Source organism: Aulostomus chinensis, chromosome 22 (assembly GCF_037954235.1).
Source record: "Aulostomus chinensis isolate RoL2024-O1b breed Wild chromosome 22, RoL_Achi_v1.0, whole genome shotgun sequence".
Lineage (NCBI taxonomy): Eukaryota > Metazoa > Chordata > Actinopteri > Syngnathiformes > Aulostomidae > Aulostomus > Aulostomus chinensis.
The window spans coordinates 17,383,880-17,399,836 of NC_141341.1; the positions used below are offsets into that span (position 1 = coordinate 17,383,880).

The 15,957-nt window shown below is 40.3% G+C and overlaps 1 protein-coding gene across 3 annotated transcripts in view; it reads right to left on the bottom strand.

Moving 5' to 3' along the window:
* LOC147241007 (retinoic acid receptor beta-like) overlaps nt 1-15,957 on the bottom strand; it is a 228,939-nt gene that overhangs the window by 61,595 nt on the left and 151,387 nt on the right. For all 3 annotated transcript variants that reach the window (XM_086192550.1, XM_086192551.1, XM_086192552.1), the window contains one exon: nt 3,051-3,199. In XM_086192550.1, coding sequence (XP_086048676.1) covers nt 3,051-3,199 — 149 coding nt within the window. The remainder of the gene's footprint in view (nt 1-3,050; nt 3,200-15,957) is intronic.

Genomic DNA, 15,957 nt, shown 5'->3' on the forward strand with positions numbered 1-15,957 from the left:
CCTCCCCCAAACGAAAGCTAAAGAAGAGGGGGTCAGAGGTCATGACAGGCCTTTACGATGAGGTTTATATTGGCGCATAAACAGCATGGGAGTGCACAGAGAACTTAGTTTGACCCAAAGCGTAGTGAGTGAGCTGATCACCACCTCCCTCTGGGCCAAAACCTCCAAAGGATTCCTGGCATACCACTGCATCAATTACAGAGGTGGGACGAGCGAGACAGAGAGAGAGAGAGAGAGAGAGAGAGAGAGAGAGAGAGAGAGAGAGAGCATTACACTGCATGTAGAGAAATCCGGAATTGCTTGAGAAGGAATGCTGTAAGAAACACGTGCAGTTCCCAAAGACCCACTGCCACTAACTCTCTGAAACACACAGTCATCTTTATCGAATATGTGTGACACACACACACACGCACGCACGCACACACACACACACACACACGCATGCACGCACGCACACACACACACACACACACACACATACTGCACATACATATACACATATATATCTAACTATATACAGTATATTATATATGCATATGTTTTGTTAAAATACATATTTATGTCGAACAAAACAACTTCTTTTTCCATTCCTCTAAATGTGTCATAAATGTACTTTTTTTCTGACAAAAGTTCCAAAACACAGAAATATTTAACCATTTAATGCATTTAAAATTATGATAGTTTGTTTAGACTTGATTTTATCTTCTAAGAGAAGAAAAATTTCACACCACTACATTGGTCCAGGTACTGCCAAAATATAACGACATTATTATTATTACTATTAGATATCAATAATGATTTAATTTCAAAGTGAAAGTAACTTTACGACTTCACTGTCTGTAGAGAGTAATAATTTACTAATTGAAGAACAGTTGCATTTATTGCACCAAATTAATGCAAAAGTGTGACGAGCCATTAGAAAATGGAAGCCCCTAACATTCTTTCAGAGTGACTGTTCACTTAAAAGATCTACACTCAGTAAAGCAACAATGGAAAATAAAGCTAAAATGCATTACAAGAGGGTTACTGGACACAGTAACTTTAACAATATCCTAGAAATTCTTTTAGAAAAACATCATAATCCTCTGTCAGTGATTACCTGTACTACATTACTTTTGCAACACGATACCCCCAACAGTGCATGTCAACAACCCACATATAGAGTACGTATTGGGTTGAGTTCACACAATAATAACAAACAAATGCAAAATCTCTATTCGTGGTGCCATTTTTTTTGGAAAAAAAAAACTCCTACTCTGAAATATTTAATAACTTTTACATCGATTTTTCTATTTAATAACTGGATTTAAATAGACACGGGAAGCAGAGCGTCTCAGTTGATCAAAGGTTTCTTGTTTTCGTCTCATTCTGACATTAAGAGGGTCTGCAATGTCAGTCACCACCATCATTTTCTGCAGGATTTAAACAACAATTAAACTAGTTAGTTCCTCTTTTTGCAACCATCGGTTCTGGTCATTTGAACCACCAAAGCAGGACTCTTAGAGACAGAACACTGATCTCTTTAACAATAATACATTCAGACGTATGAATTTTGTGCGGAGACAAGATTCATCTTATTGGGGAATAAGCAATTCATTGGTGATTAAATCTTATCGCAATACATACACGCATTTATCTTGCTATCAACTCATGTAGGGAGTCTACATCATCATTGAAATTGAGGGTAAGCTCAATGATTTTTCATGAATAAAGACTGAATGAATATATATGGACTGGATGTGAGTGGTTGCCTAGCAACAGTTGCTGTAAATAGGAGACAGACATGGCAGATGTTGGTTCCCCAAAACTATTGAAAGAAAATATTTTTCTCACTTTTCTATAGTGCTTTCCCACCTTGCAGGAAGTTTTCATTTCCTAGTTTTAAAGACAAAGTGGACAATGGATACATGCCAAGAAAAAAAAAAGTGGCAGTTCGGAGATGAAGAAACAATAAATTGCACTTTGCCCCCTTAAATTTTGAGTCTAGCTTTTTCTTTACTCTTCATTTTCTTACAGTGGCTGTCATACACTTTACATTGCATACAGACTACAAGCATTTGTGTTCATGCATGTTTTAACATGCATGTTTTAACATGCATGTTTTATTGACATTTATTTTTTCTAGTGCTACCTGCCATTGGTGTGAATGTCTTATCATCTTGTCATTTATGGCAGAGGGAGAGTCCTGCATTTGTTCTCAGTCACTCAGAGAGATAAACATCGCCACACAGTTTCAAACAGGCAGGAAAGAAGGCTACTAATGTTACATCAGGTGAAACACGAGGGCTTATTCAACAACTTGTACATTGACATGAACTTGTTCATAGCTTTAAGTAACACTAAAGTAGAACAGTATGATATAAATACTGTCCATTTTAGGGCTGATCAGGTCTCCCAGCTGGGTTCTTTGTAGGTCTTTTTAGATTTGGTCACACCTTTTAGGACTGCTGATGATTTCTACAGAGCTTTCATGCTTACCTGATAGATATTTTTGGAAGTAAGAAAGATATCCTATTCACTTACCAGATCACAAGTACAACTGGTATCACTACATCTGCATTAAGCTAATATAAGTTGATGAAAACCAGACTAACCAGTGAAGACGCTTGCAAGTACAGGAAGAGCGTTATAACTCTCCTTGCTGATAATTGTTAAAACCCTCATGTTAAAAGATTGGAATAATAAAAGTTACAAGAGAGCAAACCCACGATATGGAGACACATAATTACAACCTGAACTTTACCCCCCCCCCCCCCCCAAAAAAAAATCATCCAGTTCCTTCAATGGTCAGGGGTGAGCAGGATGTGTTGAATGGTGATGATCAGATCAGTAAAATCTGCAGAGTTGGTTTGAAAAAGCATAAATTGTCTGACAAGCTCTCTGTGTCACTCCACCACTACATTCTAAAAGGCTACATGAAGGGAGTTGCAATGAAAACCACTTCAGTGTTCAATGGTAACCACTCAGAATGAAAATTTAAAAACATTTTCCCAGCTTCACGGAGAGAAACATACCCTGTCACTTCGTGTGAGGAGGTACATGAGTCTTACCTTGCAACCCTCACAAGCACTGACACCATAGTGGTATCCCGAGGACTTGTCCTGGCAGACGAAACAGGGCTTGTAGACTCGGGGAGGGGGTGGTGGGGACGGAGGGCTGGGAACGAGCTCCTCAGAGCTGGTGCTCTGCGTTTCAATGGCTGCAGGGAATGTAAACGAAAGGAAAAAGATGAGGAAGGTTGTTTTTAAAAGACTAAATGTTTCATTTTCATACCTGGAGATGGCAATGTGACATTCTACATGTACAGTCAGGAAACAGGATACGATGAAACGTGAAAGCGCTCGCTTGATCTCAGATTAATGTTGAATTAATTATAAATGCAGACAAAAGCTTGGTTTTGCCTGCCAAAAAGACAAAGAAAGGGCCATTCTGTGAAAATTTGACCTGTGATTAAAAAATACATATAAAACTCATTCAATCATTTAAAACAATGTTCTTTTATCTTGTGCTTTTCACACACGCTAGCGGTTCTACGAACGCTCGTGGTCTGTGACACAGTCTTCACCTTCTGTCTTGTGCTGGCTGAACATAGCAGACGCAGGTTGTTGTGGCAAAAACTTGGCAATTCCCCATCTCCCCTACCCCAGTGAAAATGATGAGGAGATGGAGTGGAACTATTCTGGTCTGATCATGCAAAGCGAGACAACGCAGTTGCCTTCACCAGTCAGAAACTTTTTAAGGTTTTAGTTTGGAGTCTTGAAGGTTAATTTTTGTGAAATAGGAGCCACGATTACGCATGACCGGAGTGCCATTAAACTGGAAGTTGACCTTCGACTTTAAAGCACTTCATCATTTCATCCTGTGACATTTGTAGCAAATTGTTAGGGTGAAAAATTATACAGCTGTCGCCAAAAATAGGTTTGGTGCGGTCAAATGACCTTTGACCTTGACCATCAAAATCAAAGCAGTTCATCCTTGAGCCCCAGATATTTCCCTGAGCTAGTATTCTCTTTATGCATGTACACTGGACACAATGCACCAGCATGTCAGAACTTTTATTTCATGGCAAAAGCAGTTGTGTCCTAACTTAAAAGGGGGAAAAATAAACACCCATTTACAGAACACCCAAGGTGAACACAATTTTTAAGTAATTTAATTCCACAGCGCATCGGCCCCTATCTAGGTCAGTCAAACACAAGCATCACGGCTAATTTCAAGTCAGCGTAGATGATGTTTTCACACCAGGCGCCCTTGCCCTTTAATTAGCACATGAACTTACAATCCGTCTGCGCAAGTATGTTCATGATGAATTGTCTGGCGCAACCATGGATTATTGCTATTATGGGACACAAAAATAGCAATCAATAGAAACGCTATTTAAAGGGTGCATCAATCAGATGAGTAGATGCATTGCAATGCGGTTCTATTGAAGCCCAAAATAATGGAAACATTGGCCTCTACCTCCTCCCAGACCTGCTTCATCTTGGATGACTGCAGTGGATGCCTGCCACTCCTGTACATAAACACAAGATATGCTCCGTCCATAACCTAAGGTCTATTTCTTCAGATGAAAAGTGAACACTTTAGTGTGAAATCACAACACGCCAAGTCCTGGCTCCGCCTGGGCTCTAATTGGTTTGATTGATGTCATGCCAAAACACACCAATCAATAATCAGGTATCTAATGACCACCTTTTTGCACCGTGCACCGTGGTTGCATTCTGATTACACATCCTCTAAATACCAAATACCAGGCTGAACACGCTCCAAATGCAAGGAACACACGTAGCCTGTGCATTATCCAGCACAGCATTCACCTTTATGTGTACATAACCCAATTTGAGTGACTTGCAATAAGACCTTTTTGATTGTAGAGTTGACAGTTTTTTTCTCATATCAACTTTTTTGATTGGTAGATGATTTTTTTTTTTTGGGCAGATGTGATCTTAGTTGAAAGATAAAACAGCACTAAAAATACTTCAAGATGGAGGTGAGCAATCACAGCACACTTTGCACCCTGATGTGAAAAAGTACACGTCTTTGAATCTACTGCACAGAGAGACCAAACCACTGTGCACACACTCTATCTGCATAGAAAATGGAAAACAGTCTTTCCAGCATCTCTGCTGATTAAATTACATTCTTCCGTACTTCATCAGAGGAAACTCAATTACAGAGGGTAAGAGACAAACTCTTAGAAAAACTGGACCCTTCCCTGCCGCTGTAAACTCATCTTCTGCTACATTCACCCTGTGTGACATTTTGCGCATTTGCAGCTTTGCATTCGGCAAGCTGAGTGGCTGCAGGGAGGACTTAACAAGTGTGCAGCACATACAGTACTGGATGAGAAGATAAATGTTCCCTCTCAATAAGAGATGAGACTGCAAGATGACCAGCAAGGTTAATTACTATGAAATGATTCATATATCTATTGATTCTTGCTTCTATCTGAGTTTGAGAAGCAATTTGGGCAGCAGGAGACGTCTGGTGGCTTGTTATGAAACAGTGACAGCATCAAGTGCTTAAAACTTCTGTAGAATCTTAAAGTAGACTTGCATAAAGCTGACATAATGGTGCTGCGTTAGGATTTAGAAAAGTTTTGCTGCTCTGAATTTCATCTACCATTTATCTGACAGTAAACAACTTCAGTGGTAGAAGTCCGCCATTTTTTTTCCCCTCTCTTCTTTAACAACTGCAGAGTGATGTGGATTCATTGGTGACGACAGACAGACAGACTGACATTTGTTTTCGCTTAAGTCAGGTCATGTTGATTCACCAAATACGCCTCCTTGGTGGCTGGCAGTGAAGCGTCACACTGGAGAAGAGCCAGAGTCATGTGACTAGAGACGAAGTAGAAAATATATGTATGGCTACATCTAAGACAGTTTTTGAAGTGGCATTGTATAACCGTTTGATTAATTATTGCTATTCCCTTTTCTGAGGTCTGTAGTTCTGTGGAATGCTAATCCAAGTATTAGGCTAATTCTCTTGCTGTAGCTCAGTTCCATACACATGTTCATCTGCAGGGGCACGCACAAGGCCGGTGTCCATTGAGCTTTTATGGGGGAAAATCATGGTTGTTTTATTTGTGTTCTCGTGGGAACCAAAGAAAGAAAAAAAAAACGTGTCTGTCAAGTAAAAGCTGGGGCTCGTACAGGGGCAAGGGTGTGGTGGACTCAAGAAAATACAGAAAGCAGTGTACCGAGTGTCACTACTCCTTCACGCTGTAGTTACACACAGACAGCACACTCTCATCTCCACGCTCCTGTCATACAGCAGTCTCCAGCCTTGTCTCATGGTCAGATCAAAAACCATCTGGCTCTGTTCTAAATAATGAAAAAATATACTGATTAATCATGATAAAATGCAGGAAAGTATCATGATGGTATGTTTCTTATGTCTTATTCTTATGGCCAATAATAACTGCAGCTCTATGGGATTACACTACGTCACTGTATATATATATATATATATATATATATATATAAATAGCAAAACAGAGGTATCAGAGGTGGCATGATTTTCTTTTCTGATCTTTTATAATTCACAAGAAACAATATTTAACTTCATGTTGAGATTTCTAGAAATATTATTGTTGATGCGTTTCACTTGCTCTATAAAGTGGTTGCTCTATCTCGCCATTTTCATTGCCACATACTTTACAAAGAAAAGAGTAGATCTGCGGGTTGGCTTATTAGAAAAATGAACTTGTTAGCATGAAAGTACTTTTCTTATAAATTGAAGCCAGGAGTATCACAGCCTTTGATCCGTTGCCTAGCAACAGCCGGGATCACAGAAACATTCAGGTAATTGTTGAGTTCAGACCCATTGTGAATTGTTGATGACTTTGTATTGTTATATATTGCTGACAGTTTTTCAATTTCTGATCTTAATTATAATCATCATTTAAATTTTCATTGTGGTGAAAAATGGGACAGAACACAGTCTCCTGACATCTGATCCTCTTTATCACATATATGCGGAGGGTTGTCACGAGTTCTGTGGAGCAGAGAAGGTGGTTTAGAACAATAATAGTTGAGACACTGTCCATTATGTAAATAAATTTCTATTTCAATAACATAGAACTCCTGGTGTTGGTATAAATTGAAATGGAGGAAATTGTTTGACATACATGACATGACATTTAGCGAGGTTCAAACCAGACTGGTCAAGGACTCACGTTCCAACACGAGAATGTAACTGCTTCAGTTTTTAATGAAGGGAAATATTTGTATTAATTTTATTTCATACTGTATTGCACAACGTTTACATATTACATCTAAACTGGAGACTGAAATCATACCAGCATGATGCATCCTCAATTTTTTTCCTCTTCTGTTACCTCAGACTGCGGTGCAGGACTACTTAAAAACTAAATTGGTGGAGCAGTGTAGAATGAGCCAAGGCAAAACAGCGGAGAAGATCTGTTTACCATATCAAATATCTGTTTTGTTTTTTTAACTCTGGGTTTAACTGAAGCCTAAAAGCATTTATCTGTCTTTACTAACATCAAGTATGAACTCTGCCGATGCCCTCTAGTTTTGTTTGTTTGTTTGTTGTGGGCCTAACATTACACTTGAAGGCCACTGATGCATTTTATCCTCATTCATCTGCAGTCCTCCCTTTCTTTCTTCTGTCTCAACGGAGAAGATACACATGAACACCGGTGGACAAAACCAGGGAGGTATGATGGCAATGAGGATACATGACTGCTGGGGCACAAAAACAATGTACATCAGCCTTGCCAAGGTGGCTCAGCACACTTAAACATACATCTAGAGGAAAAATACTTTAGCTACTGATATGTCTTTGGAGCATTTGTGACGGCTGGGTGGTCCCACACTGTGGCTGCTTATTTGAAACTCATGGCTGGTTCTGAAAGGCAGTGGGACCACCTGCAGACAGATGGGACGCATAAATGTAGACGCATTACAGCCCTTAGTACGTGTGTGTGTGTGTGTGTGTGTGTGTGTGTGTGTGTGTGTGTGTGTGTGTGTGTGTGTGTGTGTGTGTGTGTGTGTGGGAGTGGGGGGCGGGTGTACCTGGATGGGCACCATCAGGTGTGGGGGAGGCTTTTTCCATTTTCTGCGTGATTAAACTTTGAGTCGACCTCCCTGCATGTTAGCATACACAGAGAGCGCCATTAGAGGAAAACAGGCCGGTGACGGACAAGTGGCACGGTGAGTCTGGTGTAAGAAGAGCAGGATGAGAAACATGTGTGGCTGCCGCGGCTGCTGAACCCTGGCTGAACCTGACGGTGGGGTCAAACAGGAAAGCACACACTCCCTGCTGGAGGCTGCAGGCTGAATGAGGGAAAAGACTACAGAAAAAAGATCCTTGGGCTGGCTAGTCTAACGGGACGGAGCTGACACAGAAATACAGGCTGAGTAGCAGCCGTCAGCTGGAGCCCCGAAAAACACACCGCTGGTGAGAGAATAGATGACCTGCAACCATTGCTCCTGGAGCTGAAGTGTTTTTTAAGAACCCACCTGACTCACTCCATGCAAAGACACATACTTTGATTAATATTTCTATATCTTCTGCAGTGTATGTAGGAATTTACTTTTCTGTGTTTGTCAGAAACCATTTCCCTTTATTTCTTTCATGATAAATCTTCATCATTTCATGTTGATGTGTTCCTCAGAGCTGCCAGACTTCTGCGGAGCACTGAACTGGGACGCCAAATAAATGACCACTACTAATACAAGGGGTGATACATGATTTTAGACACAAATACAAAACTGAAATCTTGATATACGTCTGGTCATGTATGTAAAACATTCGCTTGACTATGTTTGTCATAAGGGTCCCAATTTAAAATTAAGATAATAGTGGTTGAAAGATGTCCATTGTCACCGTGATGTCCTCGAGTGCTATATAGCTACAGTACACGTAGGTTTATTCGTCCTCATTGTGTGTCACAGGCACGAAATGTTCCTGTGGAGCTGAGATGTGAAATATGAAAAAAAATTCTAAAACCAAAAAATGAATAATCTCTTGAGATTTTAATATGAAAAAAAATTGTTAATCAAAAACGTTGTCATTTCGGTTTTGCTCAACCCTCAAAATAGAGAATAAGTTGATTTAGTTGATACTCAGAGACTGAGCTTATTATAACAGATATGATTAACGTCATGATCTTGGTTTTATATAGTCATGGAAAGGGCAGACGAACTATGATCAAATACAAATACTGGAGGTATTTCAGGAGATTGTTGTTATCAAACTGAGAGGAGAAGCATCATATACTTCATCTCTTAGGATAAATATGGCTTTAATTACATCCAGTCTTCCCCTCAGTATCATGTGCATTCCTGTTTGGATGCGCCTTATCTCATAATTAATCAAGTACCATTTTATATGACAGGTATTAAACAGCTTTTCTATTTGAGTCTCCTAATTGGGGCCCTGCGGCCGCTTGCACTGGAAGGCTCACTGTTGTCTTTGGGACTAAAAGGACACCTCAGGAGGGCTGTTTGGTCAAAAACCCTGAAATACATAGATTTAGGACAGAGGCTTGACCCTGGGTGTGACCCAGCGACTCCACAATACCTCCATCTGTCTTTGCGTCTTGCGTCAGTCTTATAATTATACATATATTTTACACTGTCAAAGTTTTATCTATTTCAAAAGATGAGAGAAAGCCTGGCTGTGTTAGCTGCGGCTCTCCTATCTGAGCCATTCTGGTCCAGTCTGATAGGACCCTGTTGATCATTTCCTCTCTGAAACTCCTTTGAACCACCCCACTTACAGTTTTAAGAACAAACTCCGACAATCCATAACCTGGCCCATCCAGGGGCAGAAACAAGTGGGCCGGGAAACACCAAAACAGCATGGGTCCATACATGCACCACATTGGGAAAGCATGGGGGTCTTTTCAAGATGAACAAATGTATAATGTACATGTCACAAGCCACACCCAACAGGAAGTCAGACATCTGGGATTTCTTTGGCACATTTGAGCATTTCTGAACGCCAGTACACCTGCTTTTAAAGAGCTTGACAACATCAACACACTATACAGTCTCAGTTATAGCGCCACCTTCTGGCAGCAGGAGTCAAGACTAAGTGATGGGGTAACCATTAATTGCAGCTTGTGGTGTCACTGTACATGTGGCGTTGCAGGCATTGTAAGAAAAGCATTATTTTTTTGGATGAACTTCAAATGTTCCTGCTTTGCAATGTACGGTCTGTTGACAGCATGGCTTCAAAAATACACAGTGAGTCCCAGTTAATTTGACAAGGCTGCAGAGGGGCAGCAGTTCAGGCCAGAAGCTCCCTGCAGGCTGCAGGCTGCAGAGAGTGAGGGTAGGAAATAATCTGCATTGTCATCTCACTGTTCTGTGCCCTCTGCTGTACGTCCTCATACTACCCCCCCCCCCCCCCCCCATCTCAGGAACCAGTGATATGTAAACTCTGCCCACATGGTCCACAGAAACAACAGATGGCAAAGAACCTGAAGCTGATCTGTGCTGCACTCAAAGATCTGCCGCATTGCAAAAGAGGACAACGCACTGTTTGTGTTGCAGATAATCTGACCCTTCAGTTTAGGTCTCATTACAAACACTGGACCCAGTCACACTGATAGCTAATCTGACAGTTATAACCAATCACCAGAGAGTACAACACGGAGGGGAAAAGGGAAATGTAGAGGAGAGAGAAGAGAAAGACTGGCATTTCCTGAAACTCCTCGGGGTATTTGGTTTGCATTTAAGAAGAAACTTCTGTGATTTGGGTGTGGAGCAGTGGGCAGAGCCTGGGAGGATTAGAGGAATATTACTCCCAGTCGCTGCATCCAGCCCCTCCTCCTCTTCCTCCTCTACTCAGCTGACACTCCGTCCAGTCTGGAGTGTTTTTCCTCCAGGTTTTCTCTGCAGGAGCGCTGAGCACATAGCTCACATACACCAGGCCTAGTCAGAGGAAATGGTCAAAGTTCACCCAAAGTGCACCAAATTAGAAGCAGCTTTGCACTGCTCTGAAGTCCACGTTACTGAGAGAAATCTACCAGAGCTTTAAACACTCAAGGAAAAGAAAATATCAGTGATGAGCTGTCATTGACCATATGTCTGGTGGTGGAATGGAGAAGGACAGCATTGGGGGGAGCTAATCTGCTCTTCATCAGGGGCTAAAAATATCGAAGTCGATATCGGATGGGGAAAAAGGTCCCAAATCTGGTAATAGGTCTTGTGGTGACTGGCGTCTCTTGGTTCGAAGACTGAAAATCAGTCGAAACCCCTCAGAAACCTTCCCTTTGACCCTTCTGTAACCTCAGCTTGACCCCCGGGGGAGTGGAGTCCTGAGGTCAAACTGCAAACAGGGTGCACGTTGACGGGAAGCAGCAGCAGCACTTGCCGACTCTACATGGCCAAGTCAACAGGTGCAGCCACTTCAAAGCTCCCATAGAGATGGAGAGTGAAGCCAAGACAGCCATAAAAGAAGATGACAGAGGAGAAAGTGCAGGGAAGGAATCAAGGTCGTGAAATGCGATAGGTTTCTTTCTAATCCGCAGGAATTTGTGGCCTTAAAAGCACAGCGGCAGTATGATTCGATTCTCCTCCTACCACCACTTTTAGATGTAACTTGATTCTGATGGTGAAAAACAAACGGCCACATGAACCGGGACCAGCAGCTCTGGCACGGGAGTGGCACCTAGACCGAAACTTAAGGAACACACAATGATTACTACAAAAAAAGAAAAAGGAAAAAAAGGTGACAGTAATAATAGTATTAATACAACAATACATTTTAAGATGCCGTTTCCTGAGTGGGACCACAATTTACTGTGGTTTCATGTGAAGGTCCAAAAAGAAGGGCGAAAACTAACTGAGACTTTTGACCAAAATGAACCCTATTTGTGGATTTTAGAGGGAATAAAATCAATCAAATAATCAAATAAAACAGTGCTTGTTAACAACTTACAGAATTTATTTCTTTTTGCTTTTGTAAATTGGATATTTTGAACTGATATTCATTAGGCTGATGCTAATACCGCGAGTCAGGAGCTTAAAATGGCTTTATAAAAAAAAAAAAGAAAAAAAAAGATACATTCAGTTTTATTTCACGGAGACAGCGTCCAAAAAGAAATTTCAAATTAAAGAAATATTTCAGGCATTTCACGTGAATCTGGTGTCAACATAGAAAATGTGTATTTTAATCCAAATGGAATCATCATGATTTAAACCTTAAACTCCTGAACATGTTGACACAATTTGTAAGCGTGGCTCATTTTTCCTGTCGACTCAAAGTTCTGCTCATCTGTGGAGACGTAATCAGGGATGAGAAAAAAAAAAAGAAAAAAAAGGGAACGTTTCATTTCCTTGATCATTTATACTGTAAAAAGGATTTGGGTCAATGTAAATGTGATGTTTATTTTTTCATTTGTTTGATTTTAGTTTTAGAGAGCGTGGCATGTACAAATGCTTTGAATATATATATTTTTTACAATTTACATAACACTGATTTGTCCATTTTGAGCTTAGATTTCATGATCTTTATGTCAAACGTCACACACGATGAGTTCAAGGCCATTCAGAAAATGATCTTAATGATCTTGTGGGTTCTTTCACGACTTAAATTCTTGTTCTAGGTTCATGGTTACATTTGAATGTTTTCTGTTAAACCAAGCACTCCCTTTAAAGGTGTACGTGAACGTGTAGTTCATTTTCTGAGTGTGTGTTTATAACATTGAGGCAGTTTTTCAGGCTTTGCAAATTGTCTCCCGTAAAAGGATCCTGTGTGTTAAGTTAGTCTGTCGAAATGACCGAAACCTTGATGCAAATCTGGGTGTATTTCCTAAATTATCAAGAAAACGCCTGCTTGTTTCATAAATGTCGATGCAAAATGTCTGAATATCTCCAAAAATGATCATCTTGTAATTTTAGAGACAGTGAAAAAAATCCTGACCCACCACAAAACGTAAAGGGTTCTTCCTCGGGCCGCCCCTCCCCCCAAGGACCATGGACAGTGTTTCAGTGACAAATGAAGGCAAACAATCACAACATATTCTTGAAGGACGTTTCAACTAAAGTTAATTACAGTGATTCAAGACTCTTTCAGCCCTCTATAACATTCGATTTGGGATTATGTTCCAATATCTCATGCAGTAACTTTTTATTTTCTCTGACTCTTTTCATGCCTTATGTAAAGCCTTTCAATAGCCTCATTGTTGAGAGCTATACAGATAAACTTGCCTTGCCTAACATGCCAAACAAATCAGCCATGAAGTGTTTCTAAGAGGCTGAAACAGTGATTAGACTATCGCGAGAAAAGACGAGCCCCTGCTGGAACCAGATGAATAATCTGATTTGAGGGTTTTGCAGCATTTTACAGGCTACAGCTCTGAAGCGAGACCCTCCGAGAAACATGAGAGTGTTGAAATGAATCATTCTTGCAGAACTGCAGGAATAAATAAAACATGAGCTGGTGTTTTTCTGCAGCTGTGGTCAAGTAAGCGCTGATAGCAGGCTTGGTATTTGATATCTATTAAAAGGCCGTATCGCTGCGGCTGCACAGTATCAGTGTAACCCTGGTGGGACCTTAACACTGTCCTAATCATGTCGATTAAACATGCCTGCATCAGACAGTTCTCCTTTCATTTCACTGTTGTACATCGCTTTTATTTCCCCCCCATCCGCCTTTCATTTCACACGCCCATTAAATTAGCTTGGTGAGCAAGCTGTGCTAATGGCCTTTCATGTCCATATCACAGGCGCTTAAGCCTCGAGGACAAAAAGGCCCCAATTATCCCATAACAGCCATCAGCTGTACAATGCACATCACAGTGGAAGCTCACAGTTTTATCTTCCTGAGTCACAATAACAGCACTGTTAAATGATCACCTTTTGTTTTGATGAGATCAAATGAGTTGATGCTTCTAATGTGATATTCATTTGTCTCCTCACATGCGTGGGTATCGCGCGCAACAATTCCTCAGCCACAAAAAGCCCATTTTATCTGAGTAGAGGGGGTCCTTGATCATTCTTAATTAACATCTAAACTGGAAGAGGAAGTGCATTAATGGCTGGCTCGCTGTCTACGCGGCTAATTAACACCCAGGAGGTTTCCATTATCCTGAATAAATAAATTAATAACCAACATTTGAATGACCCTGAGAGAGGTTCTCTCAAATCAAAGGCTAATTTAAGCAGTGCCTTATTCAAACAGGAGAAGGGCAGGGGTCTCCTGTCTGACAGCAGCTTTACAGGAGCATCGCAAATCACAAAGAGAATCAACAGGATCTTCTGGAGCGCTCCAGTGCGTTGAAGGACGAAGCTTCTCTTGTTACCTGGTGAATCTAAAGCTACTTATGGAATTATTATAGACACTAAAGATGATATGAAATGAGAGAAAACATTGAACAAGGGATCAGAAAGGCCCCAGAGTGTCTAAAATGGCCAATAGTGACCATCCTGGAGGTCATAATGTACAATTTTCTGTCTAAAAAGAAAAAAAACAAAACTGACTGAGGTGAATTGAAGTAGTAGACATTTTCAGGTTATTTCTCAGGTTATTTTTCACTATTTCTACTGCCAAAATGTCTATTTTTTTTAATATTTTTTTTTAGGGCCAGCAAAGAGCAAAAGATGATTCTAATGGTGAGGAGAAACCTTGTGGAAATAAAAAAAACCAACAACCAAAAAAACATGTCTGCTTTCACTAAGTAAGCCAATCGCAGTTTGACGGCTAAAAACACAGTTAAAAGTTTAAAGATAAAATTGAGGCACGTAGAAGTTTAGAATTAAGCTGAGCCTAAATCAAAGTCTAAATGCAGATCACAGATTCTTACATTCATGATCACATTTAACAAATGGATTAATTTCAGTGACCTGGGGCCTGAGTGCACACTGGTAATACGGACAATTTAAAAGAAGCTTTTTGCGAGGGATGTTTTGTTTCTTGTCAACCGCTTCAAATTTGATTCAGAACTCATAGAAATGACCTACATTCCAAATAATTAGAAATATTTTTTAAACGCGGTGAGAATTGTCTGAGGGGAGTGAAGGGGCGAGTCCTGGCTCCAGCCCCCTCAAAGAATGAAGGATTAAAAAAAAAAAACCCCAAAAAACCCCCACTAATCTGCAATGATGAAATAATGCTCTTCAGCGGGAATTTATATTAATAAAGGGTCTAAAATAAAGTGAACTGCAGCTGATGTAAGAGAAGCATTACATTTTTAAGAAATGTATTTTGTAATGTTTCACCAGCAGGTTTTAGTTTACCACCATCATTACTATTGGCAGTAGTTTTACTATTAAAGTTGTGTTCTTTTAAAGGATCAACAATAAAACAAAAAGTCTTTGAAAATACAGAATTTTCAGTTTTGCCATTATTTCGTTTTGGATATTAGCAGCTTCCATTGCTCTGCCTGATTTTTTCTAGAGGTGTAATTGAGACCAAATTAGGAGGAAAAGGTGTTAAAGGTGGTGAACACTTCCTGACAATGACAGCTGGATGGAATAAATCAGCAGGCGACATCCAACAACAAACATGAGCTGAAGCTGATGTCAAGAATTTGGAGGAAGCTGCTGGGCGGTTCTTGCCTCACAGTCAAGAACACCACAAGAAAAGAAAAATATAGAAATAAATCTCTTCTATTTTTCTCAGTTGGAACCAAAGTAGCCAATCACGTATGACCAGACAAAGTAGCGTATTAAGTAGCATTTTGTTGGATGAGAAGACTTTTTTTTTTTTAACCAATTTTCAAGAAAGCTTCATTTCCGTTGGAAATCGTTCCTTGTAATTGTGACACAAGAGAAATGTTATTCATATTTCTTGAAACGAGATAGAATGTGTAAAAACACGTCCTGTTATTGCACAAAATTGCAACTGTAGATGAAGCTTCTTGACTACACGAATACAGCTGGCGGACTCTGGACTTTCTGAAGTACGGCATCAAAAAAGGAGCTTTCTTTCGACCCATCACCGGACCTGTAGCCCATCGTCGATGTGAGTTTACTC